The sequence below is a fragment of the Peromyscus leucopus genome, chromosome 23, assembly GCF_004664715.2.
Source record: "Peromyscus leucopus breed LL Stock chromosome 23, UCI_PerLeu_2.1, whole genome shotgun sequence".
Classification (NCBI taxonomy): Eukaryota; Metazoa; Chordata; class Mammalia; order Rodentia; family Cricetidae; genus Peromyscus; species Peromyscus leucopus.
The window spans coordinates 37,267,712-37,284,214 of record NC_051082.1 but is presented as its reverse complement, the minus strand read 5'-3'; the positions used below and the strand labels follow the sequence as shown (position 1 = coordinate 37,284,214).

The 16,503-nt window shown below is 38.2% G+C and overlaps 1 protein-coding gene across 1 annotated transcript; it reads right to left on the bottom strand.

Annotated features, from left to right (window-relative positions):
- Nucleotides 1-209: 209 nt before the first annotated feature.
- LOC114689061 (ADP-ribosylation factor-like protein 5A) lies at nucleotides 210-3,983 on the bottom strand. Its single transcript, XM_037198429.1, is given in 2 exon segments — nucleotides 210-3,467; nucleotides 3,470-3,983. Coding segments are annotated over 2 exon segments (531 nt in total). The 5' UTR covers nucleotides 3,810-3,983; the 3' UTR covers nucleotides 210-3,276.
- Nucleotides 3,984-16,503: the final 12,520 nt, after the last annotated feature.

Below are 16,503 nucleotides of genomic sequence, written 5' to 3'. Positions count from 1 at the left end.
TTGGAGAACGAAGTGGTCAAGTCTGCTGTATAAAGAAACCCTCTCTACCTTGCCTTGAAAATGAGAATGATACCAGGATACCAAAGGCAATTAGAAGATCCCAAAGTTCACATAAGATCTAGGATGTGCTGTTATCCCCTATTAACAAAGTAGAACAGACTATAGATGCATTCCCAAAAAATGCCTGCAGAAAAAACTAGACAGCTGGCTATGATTTTTATTTTAATTTATTTACACTAATATAAACAGATTTTGAGGTTGTCTGTACTGTATGTGATTGCTGCAGTTACAGCAAGAAATATAAAGTGCCTGTAAGAGAGGACCAATACTGTCTCTCTTCTCGGCTTCTTAATACTATACACTCAGACAAAAGGAAAAGACACCTTAGGGACCTCTTGCCTGTCCTCACACTCCCCACACTTACCTGCGACTTCCTGTGACTACCTATGAGGCACTTCTTCAAGGCCAGGAAACAAACTCTTATTCCTTCTACCTCATGCTATGCTTATGTAAGACTAGGTTTACCACCTGCATTCAAAATGCCAACCAGCAGTGCTAATGCACCTTTTTATTCTTAAGGCAAAATGTCACAAGAAAATGAATACTCATTCCCCACTGCCCAGCCTACTTGTCTTCTCTGTATTCTTTGTCTACTATGATGGCCAAGGTGTGCTAGAAATATAAGGGAAACTGAATTTTTAAAATAAAACTCTCAATATAATGGGAAACATACACTTTATAAATGTTATGACAAAATCAAATATATCCAAATGATTTATCTTATGGCCACTTTTACCAAGATATCAAGAGAAGTTAAACAACTTTCAAAATTAGTATCAAAACGGGACACTTAAATCTATTCACATGTACAGAGGTGTAAATCTTTGTTCTTTTCAGAGCTGAGCACAGTGAGGTTAAATGAGATGTTTGTTTACACCCAGAAGTCGCATATTAACATCTGAAACCACAGGGCTTGCTGAGTTCTGCCCCATGACATGTAAACTGCCAGCATGACGTCAAGGGGGTACTCCGCCATAGTTAGGCCTAATACTGTTTGACAGTTTTGATATTTTCATATATTAAATCTCTTTACTCAGTTATAATTTTGTTTTTATGTACAAATACACAAGAATCATATTTTTTGATGCTTAGTTTAAAAGGGTTAAAAACCAAAAACCTCATATTTTGTAAAAGTGGTAAAGTTTCATGCTTTCTTATGACATGTCAGTAACTGCCTATACTATGCCAACCTTAACAATGGAGCAAACACTTTAAACATCCAACTAAGAAATAAATTTTAGCCAATACCCTGGCAACATCAGAATGTGCTGGTATGTGTTGAACTGATGTAACAGTGATCCAAGCAACTATGCACATGATTGTTCAAATTAAAAAATAAAAATTTAGCTTTTTAGCCAGCTGTAGGTCTGGGCTCTGGAGGGGTGGGAAGGGCTCCATTAGAGGCTGTTTGTCTTTAACAAACTACGGAGTAGATGTGAGTCTTTAAGGGGATTTTCTAATACACCAGAGGAAACTTCTCATCGTGATTTGGAGTATTAGAACGTATGACTAGAACTTAGCACTACAAAGCCCAGTGATTGAGGGCTGATTTTCTCAGAGCAGGTGGGCAAACATTAAATGCTGAGAGTGTACTGGGAGGCTTACAGCAGGTCTCAAACACAAAGCATCCCTGTTAACACTCATCCGCACCCGATGGGTTTAGACAGTTAAGTGTCTCACATTTAATGAAAGATTTTTCAAAGCTCCATTAATGCTTGTAATGTGGACTTCTATATCTTATCAAAATCTTCAGGAAATTTTAAAGTCTGATACTAAAACTAGTTAATTTTTTTTTGAATATCCTAAATCTTGACAGTTTTGACTAACCTTCAAATTTCCAGGGCACAAAAGGCATATAGAGTCACCAAGAATATGTTAAAACACATGGTAATTTTGTTTATAGTTATGACAGAAATACCTCCAACTTTTAGATAAATTAAAAAAAACCCAGCAAATATAAAAGGTGTTTTGGATCAAATTACTTCTAGTACAAATAATGTAACATGTCAAATTTTCAATCAAATTCTCGAAAGCATTCAGAGTATTTAGATTTCCTAACTATTAAACAAGGTATTTTATGCAGTAGAAGAACATGTTAAGAAAACCTACAGAAATAAATAAATCTGCAAATTGAGAAATTATCAATGTTCACTGAAAACTATGCCTTATGCTTACTCTCAAATTCATTTTTAGCTGTTTGTCATGTTATACCTAAAAAGCTGCAGCTAAATTAATTATTATTATTTATAGAATGTTTCCTCTTTGGGCAGATATATTTCACACCATGATTTTCAATTAAAAATGACCTGGTAGTTTTAATCACAACTTATGAATGATTAGTAGCTGAGTTGGCATAGGATCAACAGAAGGGAAAGTCTGGTAACTGCTCTGTCTGTAATTCTGCCCAGTCACTCCTGGCCAGGAGTCTAGCAGACACTCTACTCACTTGTGTTACATTTGTCCATCTCAATTACTGAGCAAGAAAAATTGGTATACAATGTCAAGCTTTTTCCTGTTTTGTTTTTAAGGAGCAGCTCAACAATTCTAGGTCAGGGCTGGCTTGTTAGAACAATACAGAGAACAGAAGGGAAAGTACAAAAATGACCCTTAACACTAACGTTGGTACTGAATAACATTAGGGTAATAATAACTAAGGTTATTATTGTATTATCTGCTTTTCTTTAGAACACAAATCAAAGCCATTAACCTGAACTTGAGGTATATACACAATACATATTCAACTTTAAGCAAAATACTTTCCATAATATTACATTTTTAAAAACTGGGAACGGTATCTGTGCTGATTTGTATTTGATTCAACGTAATGAGAAGGGAACATTCAACTTGGGGTGGGGTGGGAAGGGCAAAGCACTCGGACAATAAAGCTCTACAGTTCAAATGTCTTCCTCTCCCTTCGTACTCGCCACAGCTCTACCACATCCCACATCCGGAGAGGATTCATCGTGAGAAATGTCAGTCACAGCTTTGACGCACTTCGGCAGGAATGAGAGCAAACTGGGCGGTGACGTTCATCTTTGTTTTCAAATGAGTGGTCTTCATTTTCCTTCTTGTAGAAAAACACTTAAATCAGTTTATTATAAATATATCTCAACCGTTTTTTTTTTTTTTTTTTTTTTTTTTTTTTTTTTTTTGCAGCTTGCAGGTAAAGTCCAGCACTTGGTTGATACAGAGTCTGTGAGAAGAGGTCAGTAGAGATCATCTGATCTTCAGCCGTGACATCATCCACTCGAGTCCTTGGCATAACCCCTCGCCAGTAAGAGCGCAGCATGCTTGGATATGCCACTGGTGGTCTTTTATAGACGTTAGCTTCAAAAACTGGGAGATCTCTGCTACTGTCATGCATTCTTTAACATCTTGTTTATTAGCAAAAATCAGCAATCCAGCTGGTCCTCGTGGGCCAGCATTTTGTAGAACTCTTCTCTAGTTACTGAAATTCTTTCTCTGTCTGTGCTGTCCACAACAACTATTACAAACTCAGTGTTAGTATAGTAAGTGTTCCAGGAAGATCGAAGCGATTCTTGACCTCCAATATCCCACATCAGGAAACGTGTATTATTAACCACAATCTCGTCCACATTACTTCCTATTGTAGGGGATGTATGTACAACTTCATTCATGGAAAACTGGTAAAGGATGGTAGTTTTCCCTGCATTATTCAGCCCAACAAGGATAACTTTGTGCTTCTGGTGATTGAACAGCCTCCAGATCCGGGTGAAGAGAATTCCCATCCTCGGGCAGCGGAGCCCTCCAGCCGCCCGGGCTCAGGCTGCGGGGCAGAAGGACGCGCCGGGGCCTCCGCCACTGCTCCCGCGCCCGCCGCGCGCCCGCTCCCAGGGACCGGCGGGGAGGCCGCAGCCCAGGCCGCCCAGCCACGCGCGAGGCCCGGCCGCTACCGCCGCGGCGTTCGCCTGGCTCGCGGACATCACCGCCGCGTTCCAGGCTTTTTGTTTTTTTCCTTTTAACATTAGAATCAGATGTCTGCCTTCTGTAATTGTCTCCTTTAGCAAGTATCAAAGGCAAGGACCAGCTCCAGACAAAAGCATTCTATCTGGTCAAAGAAAACATTTAAAAAATCCCATTAAAGCCAACAAAGCCATAACACAAGATGTACAGAAATCTGGGACACCATGAAAAGACCAAACCCTAAGAATAATAGGGATAGAAGGAGAAGAATACCAGCTCAAAAGCACAGAATATATTTTCAACAAAACCATAGAAGAAATATTCCCAATGAAAGAGATATCTTGATAGAGGGAGACATATTGAGGGAAGGGAGAAGCCTAGTACTAGGGAAATTCCCAGGAGCCCACAAGGATAACCCCAGATTAGAAGACTAGCAATAGTGGTGAGGGTGACTAAACTGGTCTACCCTGGTAATCAGATTGCAAGTTCCAGAAGTCCAGTCAAAGAGAGAGAAGAGGGATTTTATGAGCAGGGGGGGGGGGGGCGTCAAGATCATGATGGGGAGATCTGCAGAGAGAACTGAACCAAGCTCAAAGGAATTCACAAACCTTAGACTGACAGTTATGGAACATGCATGGGACTAGACTAGGTCCTCTGCATATGGGAGACAGTTGTGTAGCTTGGTCTGTATGAGGGGTCCCTAACAGTGTGTTCAGTATCTATCCCTGGACAAACAGTAGCATGAGCTGGTTTCTGAATCCCATTACCTATGGTTGGACACATTGCTCTGAGTTGATGCATCGGGAGGTGCTTGGTCCTGCCTCAACTGAATGTACCAGACTTAGCTGGCCCCCATGGGAGAACTTACCCTGTTGGAGGAGGGGGAGGTGGGGTGGAGGGAGTGGGAGGAGGGATGAGAGGAGAATCTGTGGTTGGTATGTAAAATGAATAATAAAATTATTATGATGGGGAGGTCTGCAGAGATGGCTGAACCAAGCTCGTTGGAACTCAAGTAGGAGCGGGAGGAGGGATGAAAGGGGGATCTGTGGTTGGTATGTAAAATGAATAAATTTTTAAATTTTTTTAAAAAAAGAATAGGCCTAGCCCCCTCACTAGCTGCAACACTAGGGAGAACTGGCCCTACCCCTCACCAGATGCAACACTCTGGAGAGTGGGTCCTACACCTCACCTGGGCAGCACAATACACTGACCCTGCTTGCAGGACCATGGGCTAGCTGTCTCTGAGGACACGATAATGGGAGATCTTACTTCACCCACTCCTTTCCCTTGTGGTGGTGAGGGTGAGGGAAGGAGGCCTTCCCTCCTTTGACCTGCAGCAGTCAAGGGAGCTGAACTACCCTCTTAGCAGATGCAGAACTTGTGAAAGCAGGCCTTGCATGTCTCTTAGGTAGCACAGTAGAGCTGGTCCTGTTGATGTGGGCCTGGGTGAGCTGGACCCAAGAACATAAGCATAGGAGATCTGGCCCCACCATTAATCTTCCATAAGGTATTGTGAGCAAGGAAGAGATGTCTGCCTTCCCCTCACTGCTTGTGGCAGTTGGGAGAGCTGACCCTGAGGTCATGAGAGCAGGAGAGCTATCTGCTCCTCACCAGCTGCAGTACTCAGGTGAGTGGTCCTTTTACTTTGCCTGGGCAACACAGTAGAGTTGGCCTTGGTGGTGAAGGTATGGGTTAGCCAGCCCTCAGAGCATGAAAGCAGAACTGCCCCCTTCTCCTTGCCCCTTGATTCATAGGGTGAACTAACCAGGCAATGGTGGAGAACTTACCCTGATAGTAAGGATGGGGTACACCTAGCCCACCAACTGACCAACCCTGCTGTTACCAAGGCCCAGAACCAAGGCTATGAGTTGACCTGCCCCAATATCCACCCCATCTATGATCTGATGAAGAATGTGAAGGAGCTGGTCTTACAGATCCATGAAAACACAGGCAATAGATAATCCCACATCAACAAATACCAAAGAAGGGAAACATATACACACACACTACCATCAAAAATTAACAGGAATTAACAATCACCAGTCATTAATATCCCTTAATATCAATGGACTCAGCTTGCATATAAAAAGACACAGGATAGCAGAACGGATAAGAAAACAAAATCCATCCTTCTACTACATACAAAAAACACACCTCAATGTCAAAGACAGACAGTACCTTAGAGTAAAGGGTTGGGAAAAGATTTTCCAATCAAATGGATTTAAGAAGCAAGCTGGTATAGCTATCCTAATATCTAACAAAATAGACTTCAAAATAAAATCAATCAAAGGAGATCAGGAAGGATATTACATATTCATAACAGGAAAAATCCATTAAGATGAAGTCTCAGTTCTGAACATTTATGCCCCAAATAAGAAGGCATAAAAGAAACATTACTAAAACTTAAATTGCACAGCAAACCCCAAACACTATTAGTGTGAGAGTTCAACATCCCCTCTCATCAATGGACAAGTCTGACAGACAGAAGCTTAACAGATAAATAAGGAATCTAAGAGATGCTATGACTCAAATAGACATCTACAGAACATTCCAACCAAGCACAAAGGAATATACCTCCTTCTCAGCACCCTATGGAACCTACTTTAAAATTTACCATATACTCAGTCACAAAGCAAATCTCAACAGATACAAAAAAGTTGGAATAACCTCCTATATTTTAACAGACCACCATGGCTTAAATTAAGTTAGAATTTAGCAATACAAATTAGAGGAAGCCTACAAACTCATGGAAACTGAATAATGCTCAACTGAATCACCACTGGGTCAAGGAAGAAATAAGAAAGAAATTAAAGACTTCCTAGATTTCAATTAAGATGAATGTACAACATACACAAACTTATGGGACACTATGAAAGCAGCACTAAGAGGAAAGTTTATAGCTCTAAATGTCTACATAAAGAAGTTGGAGAAGTATTACACTAGTGACTTAACAGCACACATAAAAGCTCTTAGAACATAAAAAAACAAACTCACCCAGGAAAAGTAGACATCAGGGAATAATCAAATTGAGGGCTGAAATCAATAAAACAGAAACAAAGAGAACAATATAAAGAATCCACGAAACTAAGAGTTCTTTGAGAAAATCAACAAGATAGACAAACCCTAATACAAACTAACCAAAAGGCAGAGAGAGAATATCCAAATCAACAAAATCAGAAAGGAAAACAAAGACATAACAACAGACAATGAGGAAATCAAGAAAATCAAGTCATACTTAAAAAACCTATACTCCACAAAATTGGAAAATCTAAAAGAAATAGACAATTTTCTGCATATGTATCACATTCACAAATTAAATCAAGACCAGATAAATAATTTAAATAGACCTATAACTCCAATGGAAATAGAAGTAGTTACCAAAAGACTCCCAACCAAAACAAAACAAAACAAAAACAAAAATCCCAGGGCAAGATGGTTTCAGTGCAGGATTCTACCAGAATTTCAGAGTAGAATGAATACCAATATTCCTGAAATATTCCACAGAATAGAAACAGAAGAAACATTGCCAAACTCTTTATATGATACCAAACCACACAAATATGGAGCAAAGAAAGAGAATTACAAACCAATCTCCCTCATGAAAATTGATACAAAAGTACTCAATAAAATACGGGCAAACCAAATCCAAGAACACCTCAAAAGAATTATCCACCATAGTCAAGTAGGCTTTATCCCAGAAATGCAAAGATGGTTCAACATATGAAAATCTGTCAATGTAATCCACCATCTAAACAAACTGAAAGAAAAAACCACATGATTTTCTCGTTAGATGCCGAAAAACCTTTGACAAAATATGACACTCCTTCATGATAAAGGTCTTGAAGAGTTCAGGAGGAACATATCTAAACATATTAAAGGCAACTGACAGCAAACCAACAGCCAACATCAAGTTAAATGGAGAGAGTAGGAAGTAGTCTTGAACATATTGAGGCTACTTTCTATATATAACACCAGTAGCACAGACACTGAGAGAAACAATTAATAAATGGGACTTCCCTAACACTGAGAAGCTTCTGTAAATCAAAGGACATTGTAAATATGACAAAATGACAGCCTACAGAATGGGAAAAGAGCTTCATCAACCCCACATCTGACACAGGGCTGACCTCCAGAATATATAAAGTATTCAAGAAACTAGACATCAAAATACCAAACAATTCAACTAAAAATGGGCTACAGAGCTAAACAGAGAATTCTCAGCAGAAGAATCTCAAATGGCTGAAAGACATTTAAGGAATTGCTCAACATCCTTAGTCAGCAGGAAAATGCAAATCAAAATGACTCTGAGATACCATCTTACACCTGTCAGAAAGGCTAAGATTCAAAACAATGATAAGAGCTTCTGTTGGAGAGGATGTGGAGCAAGGGGAACACTCCTCTACTATTGGTGGGGGTGCAAATTTGTACAGCCATTTTGGAAATCAGTATGGCAATTTCTCAGAAAATTTGGAATCAATCTTCCTCAAGACCCAGCTATACAACTATTAGGCATTGACCAAAGGAATGCCCAATCATACCACAAGGGCACATGTTTAACCATGTTCATAGTAGCTTTATTCGTAATAGCCAGAACCTGGAAACAACCTAGATGCCCGTCAACTAAAGAATGGATTAAGAAAATGTGGTACATATATACAATGGAGTACTACTCAGCAGAGAAAAACAATGACAGCATGAAATTTGCAGGCAAATGGATAGAACTAGAAAATATCATGCTGAGTGAGGTAACCCAAACCCAGAAGGACAAACATGGTATGTACTCACTCATAAGTGGGTACTAGATATAAAGCAAAGAACACTCAGACTGCAACCCACAGCTCCAGAGAAGCTAGATAACAAGAAGGACCCAAAGAGGGACATATGGATCACACTGGCAAGGGGAAATAGATAAGATCTCCATGAGTAAATTGGGAATGGGGGTGAGAAATTAAGGGTAGGGGATGGGAGATGAGCACACAAGAGAATGGCATGGTAAAGCTGGAACAGGGATGGAATGGGAGAGCAATGAAAGACATACCATGATAGAGGGAGACATCATGGGGATAGGGAGAAACCAGGTGCTAGGGAAGTTCCCAGGAATCCACAAGAATGACCCCAGCTTAGACTACTGGCAGTAGTGGAGAGGGTGCTTGAGCTGGCTGACCTCAGTAATCAGATCGATGAATACCCTGTCATCATAGAGCCTTTCTCCAGTAACTGATTGAAGCAGATTTAGAGCTCCACAGCCACACACCAGGCTGAGCTCCAGGGGTCCAATCAAAGAGAAAGAAGAGGGATTCTATGATGAAGGGTCATCAAGATCATGATGGGGAAACCCACAGAGACAACCAAACCTAACTAGTGGTAACTCATGAAATTTAGACCAACACCCGTGGAGCCTCCATGGGACTGGAGTAGGCCCTTTGCATAAGCCAGACAGTTGTGTAGTTTGATCTGCTTAAGGGGCCCCTGGCAGTAGGATCAGAATCCATCCCTGGTGAATGAGCAGGCTTTTTGGAGTACACTCTCTATGTTGGGACACCTCGCACAGCCTTGAGGCAGGGGGAGGGGCTTGGACCTACCTCTACTGAATGTACCAGGCTCTGCTAACTCCTCATGGGAGGCCTTACCTTCTTGTAGGAGGCAATGAGGGCTGGGTTGGGGGAAGGGAGGAGGGAGTGTTGGAAGGAGGGAAGAAGAAATCTGTGATTGGTATGTAAAATGAATAAAAAATGTTTTTCTTAATAAAAAAAAACCAGGGTTTGGGCAAGGATATGTAATGGTTTACTATTTGGATTGGAATTAACCTTTTTCCCCTTTGCAACAAGGTCTCAGGCACCCCAGGCTTTAGATTCAATCTGTAGCTGAGGATGCCTTGAACTGCTAATCCTCCTGGTTCAACCTCCCTAGTGCATTACAGACATGTGTCAGCACATCTGGAGAGATTTTCTTTTATTTTGCTGCTGAATTTACAAAGCTATTGTGGGGCTAGGCTGATTCCTTTGCATATGTTTCATGGGGAATATAATCATGAATCTATATATTTATTTATTTGTAGTTAAAAAACTTTGTTTCCCACAAAAAAGGATAGTGAGTACATATACATTCAGTGTTCCAGCATGAATAAAAACAGAGAGCATCTGGGCAGTGGTGGTGCACGCCTTTAATCCCAGCACTCGGGATGCAGAGCCAGGTGGATCTCTGTGAGCTCGAGGCCATCCTGGGATACCAAGCGAGTTCCAAGAAAGGCGCAAAGCTACACAGAGAAACCCTTTCTTGATTAAAAAAAACAAAACAAAACAAAAAACAAAAAACAGAGAGCAATAGCATAGAAGATCAAAGATGAGATGTAATGAGGAACAATTGATTTCTGCAATGAAATTAAGTAACTAATTTGTAGTGAGAAGTTCAACTGGATAGATGGTTTCCCAAGAATGAGACACAAACTGTCTGGAGCAGAGGATGGACATAATATTGATAAGTAGACATGCATGTATCATAGACAGAATGCTCTCTGAATCCTTAGACTAGTAGGAAAATAAAAAGAAATGATAAGATCAGTAGTATTAAGTTTGGAGATTATGGTACCCTTTTAATTTAACTTAACAATGGCTGGGGTGATACTTTCCTTGCCTGTACATTTTTCACCAAACATGGCTTGCTCTGATGTAATATATTTACAACATTCTCAAGGGCTCTCATATGAACTCCTTGTTGGTAAACCCTTGTGGCCAAATACACAAAAGGAGAGTCCAATCCAGGGAGCTTAAAGCCTTGGAGGATATACTTGTGATTGTTGCTGGAGAAGAAAATGTGTCAATACAATTAACTTGTTTTTCACTGAGTGTGGTGCCTCAGATGCATGGCCTGAAGGAGAAAGAACCACAGAACTCTCAAGTGGTAATGGAAAGGATCAGTGGAAACATCTCAGGCTGATTACAATGACAAATTCAGTCATCAACAACATTATAAGCATACATACACATAAGCACATGAGCTGTATATATACAGGTTACACACTTTGTGTCCCACAACCCCAAGACTTACATCTTGGCAGAGACTTCTAGTAATATGCTGTTATCTTGGGTTTTTATGACCTGCTTTTGAAGATGCCAACTCTCATCTGTACAACTGTAACCTCTTCCTGCCTACCAGAAAAAAATATCGATTACACAGTGATGGGTCAATGGTCATTGGTGCATTTTTCCCTGTTTGTTTTTATTTCCCAGAAAGAAGTAAAATAAATAGGAAAACAGTACCTTTGGATGGAGAACATCTGGTATTGTAAGTATATTGTATTGACTCATTATTTTGTAAGATCCATGCATCCTAGGAAATGTGTTGCTTGAACATCATTATTGCATATATTTTCCATCTGAGGCTCCCTGTCTGTACTTCCCAGATCCTCTCTTTAATTTTGTTTTCTCATTGACTCCTTTTGTCCTCTCAAGTGGGAAGAGGGAGATTTGGTTTTAGTGGTTTATGTTCCATATTTGCCAATTGCAGTTTGTGGATGTATCTTGTGCTTCTGGTAACTCCTCAGACTCTGAGGATATGCTTCATGCATATTAGGCCAGCACTCTACCAAATGAGCTAAATCCCTAGCCTTTATGTTTAATCTGTTTATTTTTTGAGACAGGGCTTCACTCTGTAGTCTAGGCTGGCAGTTCTAGCTCTGCAGTACATGGGTGTTTAGCAGCAACTAGCACAGCATTTTAGGGAATTGTGGAATTTCAAATGTGCTTCTGTTAGAGGAGATAATGCCTTTGAAAGCAGACACTTTGAAATTCTTCCTCAGGTTCAATGAGCTGAAGATTTGCCTGTGTCATCTGCCTCTGATTTGGTTGCAGGAATGTCAGAATTAAAAGTTTAATCCTCTTACCTAATATTTTCTATCTTTAACATTTCTCAGAGTTTTGAAAATAGATTTCCCCCACATTTTTTGATTCTCAGAATTTTTTTAACATTTACTTATTAGATCCATATTTTTCCATTATACCTTTGCTTGATTTTATGTATATATTCATGTAGACATATTCTATGAGATTATGTCCACTGAGGGCTCTTCATTAGACACTCTCAATTCTGTAGGCATAGATGTAGACAGTTTGTTTAGTATGTTTCAGTCAACTTGGTGAATTTATAGAGAAATAACCATGTGTATTTCTTTGTAAAGGAAGTAAGGCATACTTGGTATCACGCAGGTAGGTCTATCAGTGTAGGGAATCCATAAAATAATCTAAAATGGAGAAAGAAGCATGTATTCAACTCTGAACTCAAAATGAGGAAATAAAAATATGTAATCAAGGTACAGCCTGTGATCAGTTGATGGAAAATTGCTGAAAGTGTGGGACAGATTCTGGTGTATGTGACATTGAAACACTTTGCTAGCACCTTGGTATGGTGGTGAGTCATCAGGTCCAGACAGTGGGGAAGGGAAATAGTTCAGATGTGAATCATCATTAGCCAGTGAACACATCTTTTCACATTTTGTCTGACATTGAAATAGAAAACATGATCAGAGGAATCCAAACTTTATAACTAGTTGAAATTTTTCATGTGGACCTCTACAAGAGATAAGTCTCCCCATAATTCTTCTTTTCTTCTGCTGTCCAGTTTCACCAGCTCAGGTACCGCTGTGCACTATGCCTGTGTCCCTCCAGACGGTACAGCAGTAGCAGTCTTCCTACAAAGAACACACTGGCAGTAAAATAGACTGAAGTGTCCAGAATGTCAAATATGAATAGAGGGCAATGCCTTGTCATGATTTAACATGTCATGATATAAGGAAATAGATTTCTGAGATAGAAATTTTTGATTTTCTGGGTATGATAAATATATATGCCTTATGTAACACATTTTTTAAATGTGTGTGTTTGTAGAAGATAGGATATACACCAAAGTATACAAAACTTTTTCGTGTTTCTGATTAAGTCTTTTATATTACTGTTAAAGAGTGCATAGTCATTTAGAAATATGACTTCTGACAGTCATCAGTCCATTTTTTTCCACATTCAGGTTCTATGTGCACAAATATAATCATCACAATTACAATGAACCAAAACCATGAGCAGTGGGGTTGGCATTATAGCTCACAATAATGACATTTGTATTTCCCAGGTTGTAATTGATTTTCTTTTCCTATTGTCATTGTTCAGAGATGACACATTACAATTCAACAGACATAAAATATACTTTCTGATAATGTAAATTAATTCATAGGAGCACATTATTTTGCTTCATGCTTATGCAGACTGTTACTCTGTTACTATACTATACCTTCTCAGACTGTCAATGAAATGCTGTCATGGAGGAAACATTTACAAACACAGAGGATATTTTCAGTTTACTGACTTTTCCTATTGGTTGATCTCTAGATTTGGTACCTAAATGGATCTATATTTCATTTCTGAAGTTTAATTTTCCACTTTCTAATATATTTACACTAAATTTTAAAGTTTTCACATTGACAAAATCTCCCCAAAATTGTGCATATTCAAAAAATATTTAGCAAATTTTAAAGAACTCAGGAGTTTGATATTTTTATTTTTGTGATGCTGGATGATAATCCAGCAGATTATAGAACATTAAATGATCAAATAATGGCACTTACTAAATATCTCCTTTAAATTTTTTTCATTAATTTAATAGTTGTATATATTTATGGTATATTATATTTTTGAGCAGGATTTAAATGTAATGCTCAAGTCTGTTTGGTTGATTTGTCAACATCCACATCATTGCTTTGTGTTTGGAGATTTGAGGGTCTTACCTATATTTGTTACGCATTATATGCAATACAATTTATGATGTTCAATGGGGGTCATTAGATATTATTATTCACTCAAATTATTCTTGAGTCATAACTCTCCAGCCTAAATTTACACCTTCAGTCTTCACAGTCCCTCCCATGTAGAAATCACTAGTTCATCCAGATCGCTGTGTTTAAAGGGCAGTTGCATGTAATCTGCTAATCAAGAAGCATGGTCAATTATGCCTACAACATTTCCTTTGATATCCAGAGAAGTGGACTAGCTGGGTTTTCCTTAGCTCTCCTTAAATGAACATGCATAGTTTTTGGTGATGGGTATAGCACTAGCAGCTGTATATGCGATTCCTCCTCCTCTACACCATCAGCAGTATGTGTGACCTAGTCCCTTTAACAGTAACATTGTAACTCAAGAGAGATGATTGCTCACACTGGTTATGAAATGCCTTTCCATGAAAAATAATGAAATGAGGAAATTATTTTAAAAACATTTTGACCATTGGAGTTATTGTATTAGTACATGACTGTGCTTTTGGTTTCTGACAACTTCACACAAACTGGAGTGAACTGAGGAGAAGAAACCACAACTGAAGAATTGCCCACTGTGGGCATTGCCAAGATTTGTCAGGAGGTCTTTGTAGTTGTAATGTTTCTCCAGTTCCACCAGGCTCCTGCAGTCCTGTGGCTCACTTATAAAATAATCACTCAGAAGCTTATATTATTTACAAACTCTATGGCTATTTGCTCAGGCTTATTACTGACTACCTCTTACACTTAAATTAACCCATAACTCTTATCTATGTTTAGCCATGTGGCTTGGTACCTTTTCTCAGTTTTGCCTTGTCATCTTGTTTCTTCTGTGTCTGGTTGGTGACTCCTGACTCAGCCTTCCTCTTCCCAGAATTCTCCTTGTTTGCTTATCTAGCCTATACTTCCTGCCTGGCTACTGGCCAATCAGTGTTTTACTTATCAACCAATCAGAGCAACACACATTCACAGCATACAGAATGACATTCCACAGCACTTCCCTTTTTCTGTCTAATCAAAAAGGAAGGTTTTAACTTTAACATAGTAAAATTACATATAATAGAACCATTGTCAAGCAAGAATTACAGTTACAATATCTAGTCTATTTATATTTGGCAAAATTAAAGAAAATATTCTATCTATCCTATATTTGTGAGTCTAAAGTTTTATTTCTAATTTATCTTTTATTATAACCAAGGAAAATTATAATTATAATTATCTAGTCTTCAACTACATCAAAGACCTCAGAAGGATATAATATCATCTAAATATACAGGAAAAGCATTGTAAGCAAATTCCAAAAATCTAGAAATGACAGAGACAGCTGCCTGCCTGGACAATCATCCAAAGTTCTTCTGTAACATTGGAGACATTTATCTTCAGCCTATAGGCCTTGACGTTTTTCAAACTCTATAATGAATTTATTCAATGCCCATCATTCTCCTTGAAGTAATTGGTGTTGCCAGGAGCAAACATGTCATTGTCCAGAAAAGTCTAAGTTTTTAAAACATTTTAAATGTTTAAATTATTAAAAATGTTAAATATTTAAATTCTGTAGGGCTTTGAAGTGTTTGAAGATTACCTATATAGTTGAATTATATCTATGTATACCTAGAAAACTTAACTAACATGACTATAAGTTTGACTGTCATAGAAGACTAATTATTGACCTTTCTTTCTTAATTATACAGTATAATTTCAAACGAGCTACACAAACATAATATCTTAAACAAGAGTAGAAATATATACCTAGTGTAACAAAATTAACTTTAAATTTGTATCAATAAAGTAAAATTTATAGCATTGTAAAATATTTTAAGTAAGTTGTTGCTTTTTAAAAGTAGATTCAATAATCTACCCTTTTATTCTATTATATCTATATCCTATATTTTTATATTATATCCCCTTTTCTTCTTTTAGAAAGAGATTGACTATGACCAATAACAATTTGTAATCAACAATCTAAGCAAAGACAAATATCCATAATCCATTTTTGGGGATGTGGGCATATTATTCTAGGCTACTTCCTGCTGATGGGGGCATTGGTAGTATTATGGGGATCCTAAGAAAATTAAGAATTATGGTCAAGTCCTGACTGGAACAGTTTGTGACACTGTGTTCTCTGAGCCATTTGCCTGGAATCTGTTCTGGATGTTGGATCATCTGCGCCATGGTATCATCAGAGACCTTTCAGATGGTCTTGGTTGGTCAAACCATATTACCCTGAAAGCAATCCACAGGTTCTCATCTTCTGTAGAAACAAAAGCAGAACCTGTTTTCTAAAGCAGTGTATACTTAGTCAAAAATTTTCAAGTCAAGATACACACACACACACACACACACACACACACACGTTTTTCAAACTCTATAATGAATTTATTCAATATATATATATATATATATATATATATGTATATATATATATATATATATATATAAACTCATCAGCCTTTACAATCAAATGTCTTTCTGCAGTTAAAAATCCAAAAGACAATATAATTCAGACTCTGTGTGATTTCCATCTTTATGTGGCTTATTTTTTTTTTATATTACTTTAACTGTCTCTTTAAAAACTTTAGTTTTTAAAACTATTTCTTTATATAACTGTCTATATTCATTTTCTTCTCTCTTTCAAGCCTATGTACATTTTCACACACACTGTAAACCATTTAAAGTTTTATTTCATTGGAATATGACTAACTATGAATCTATTGCTCTAAACT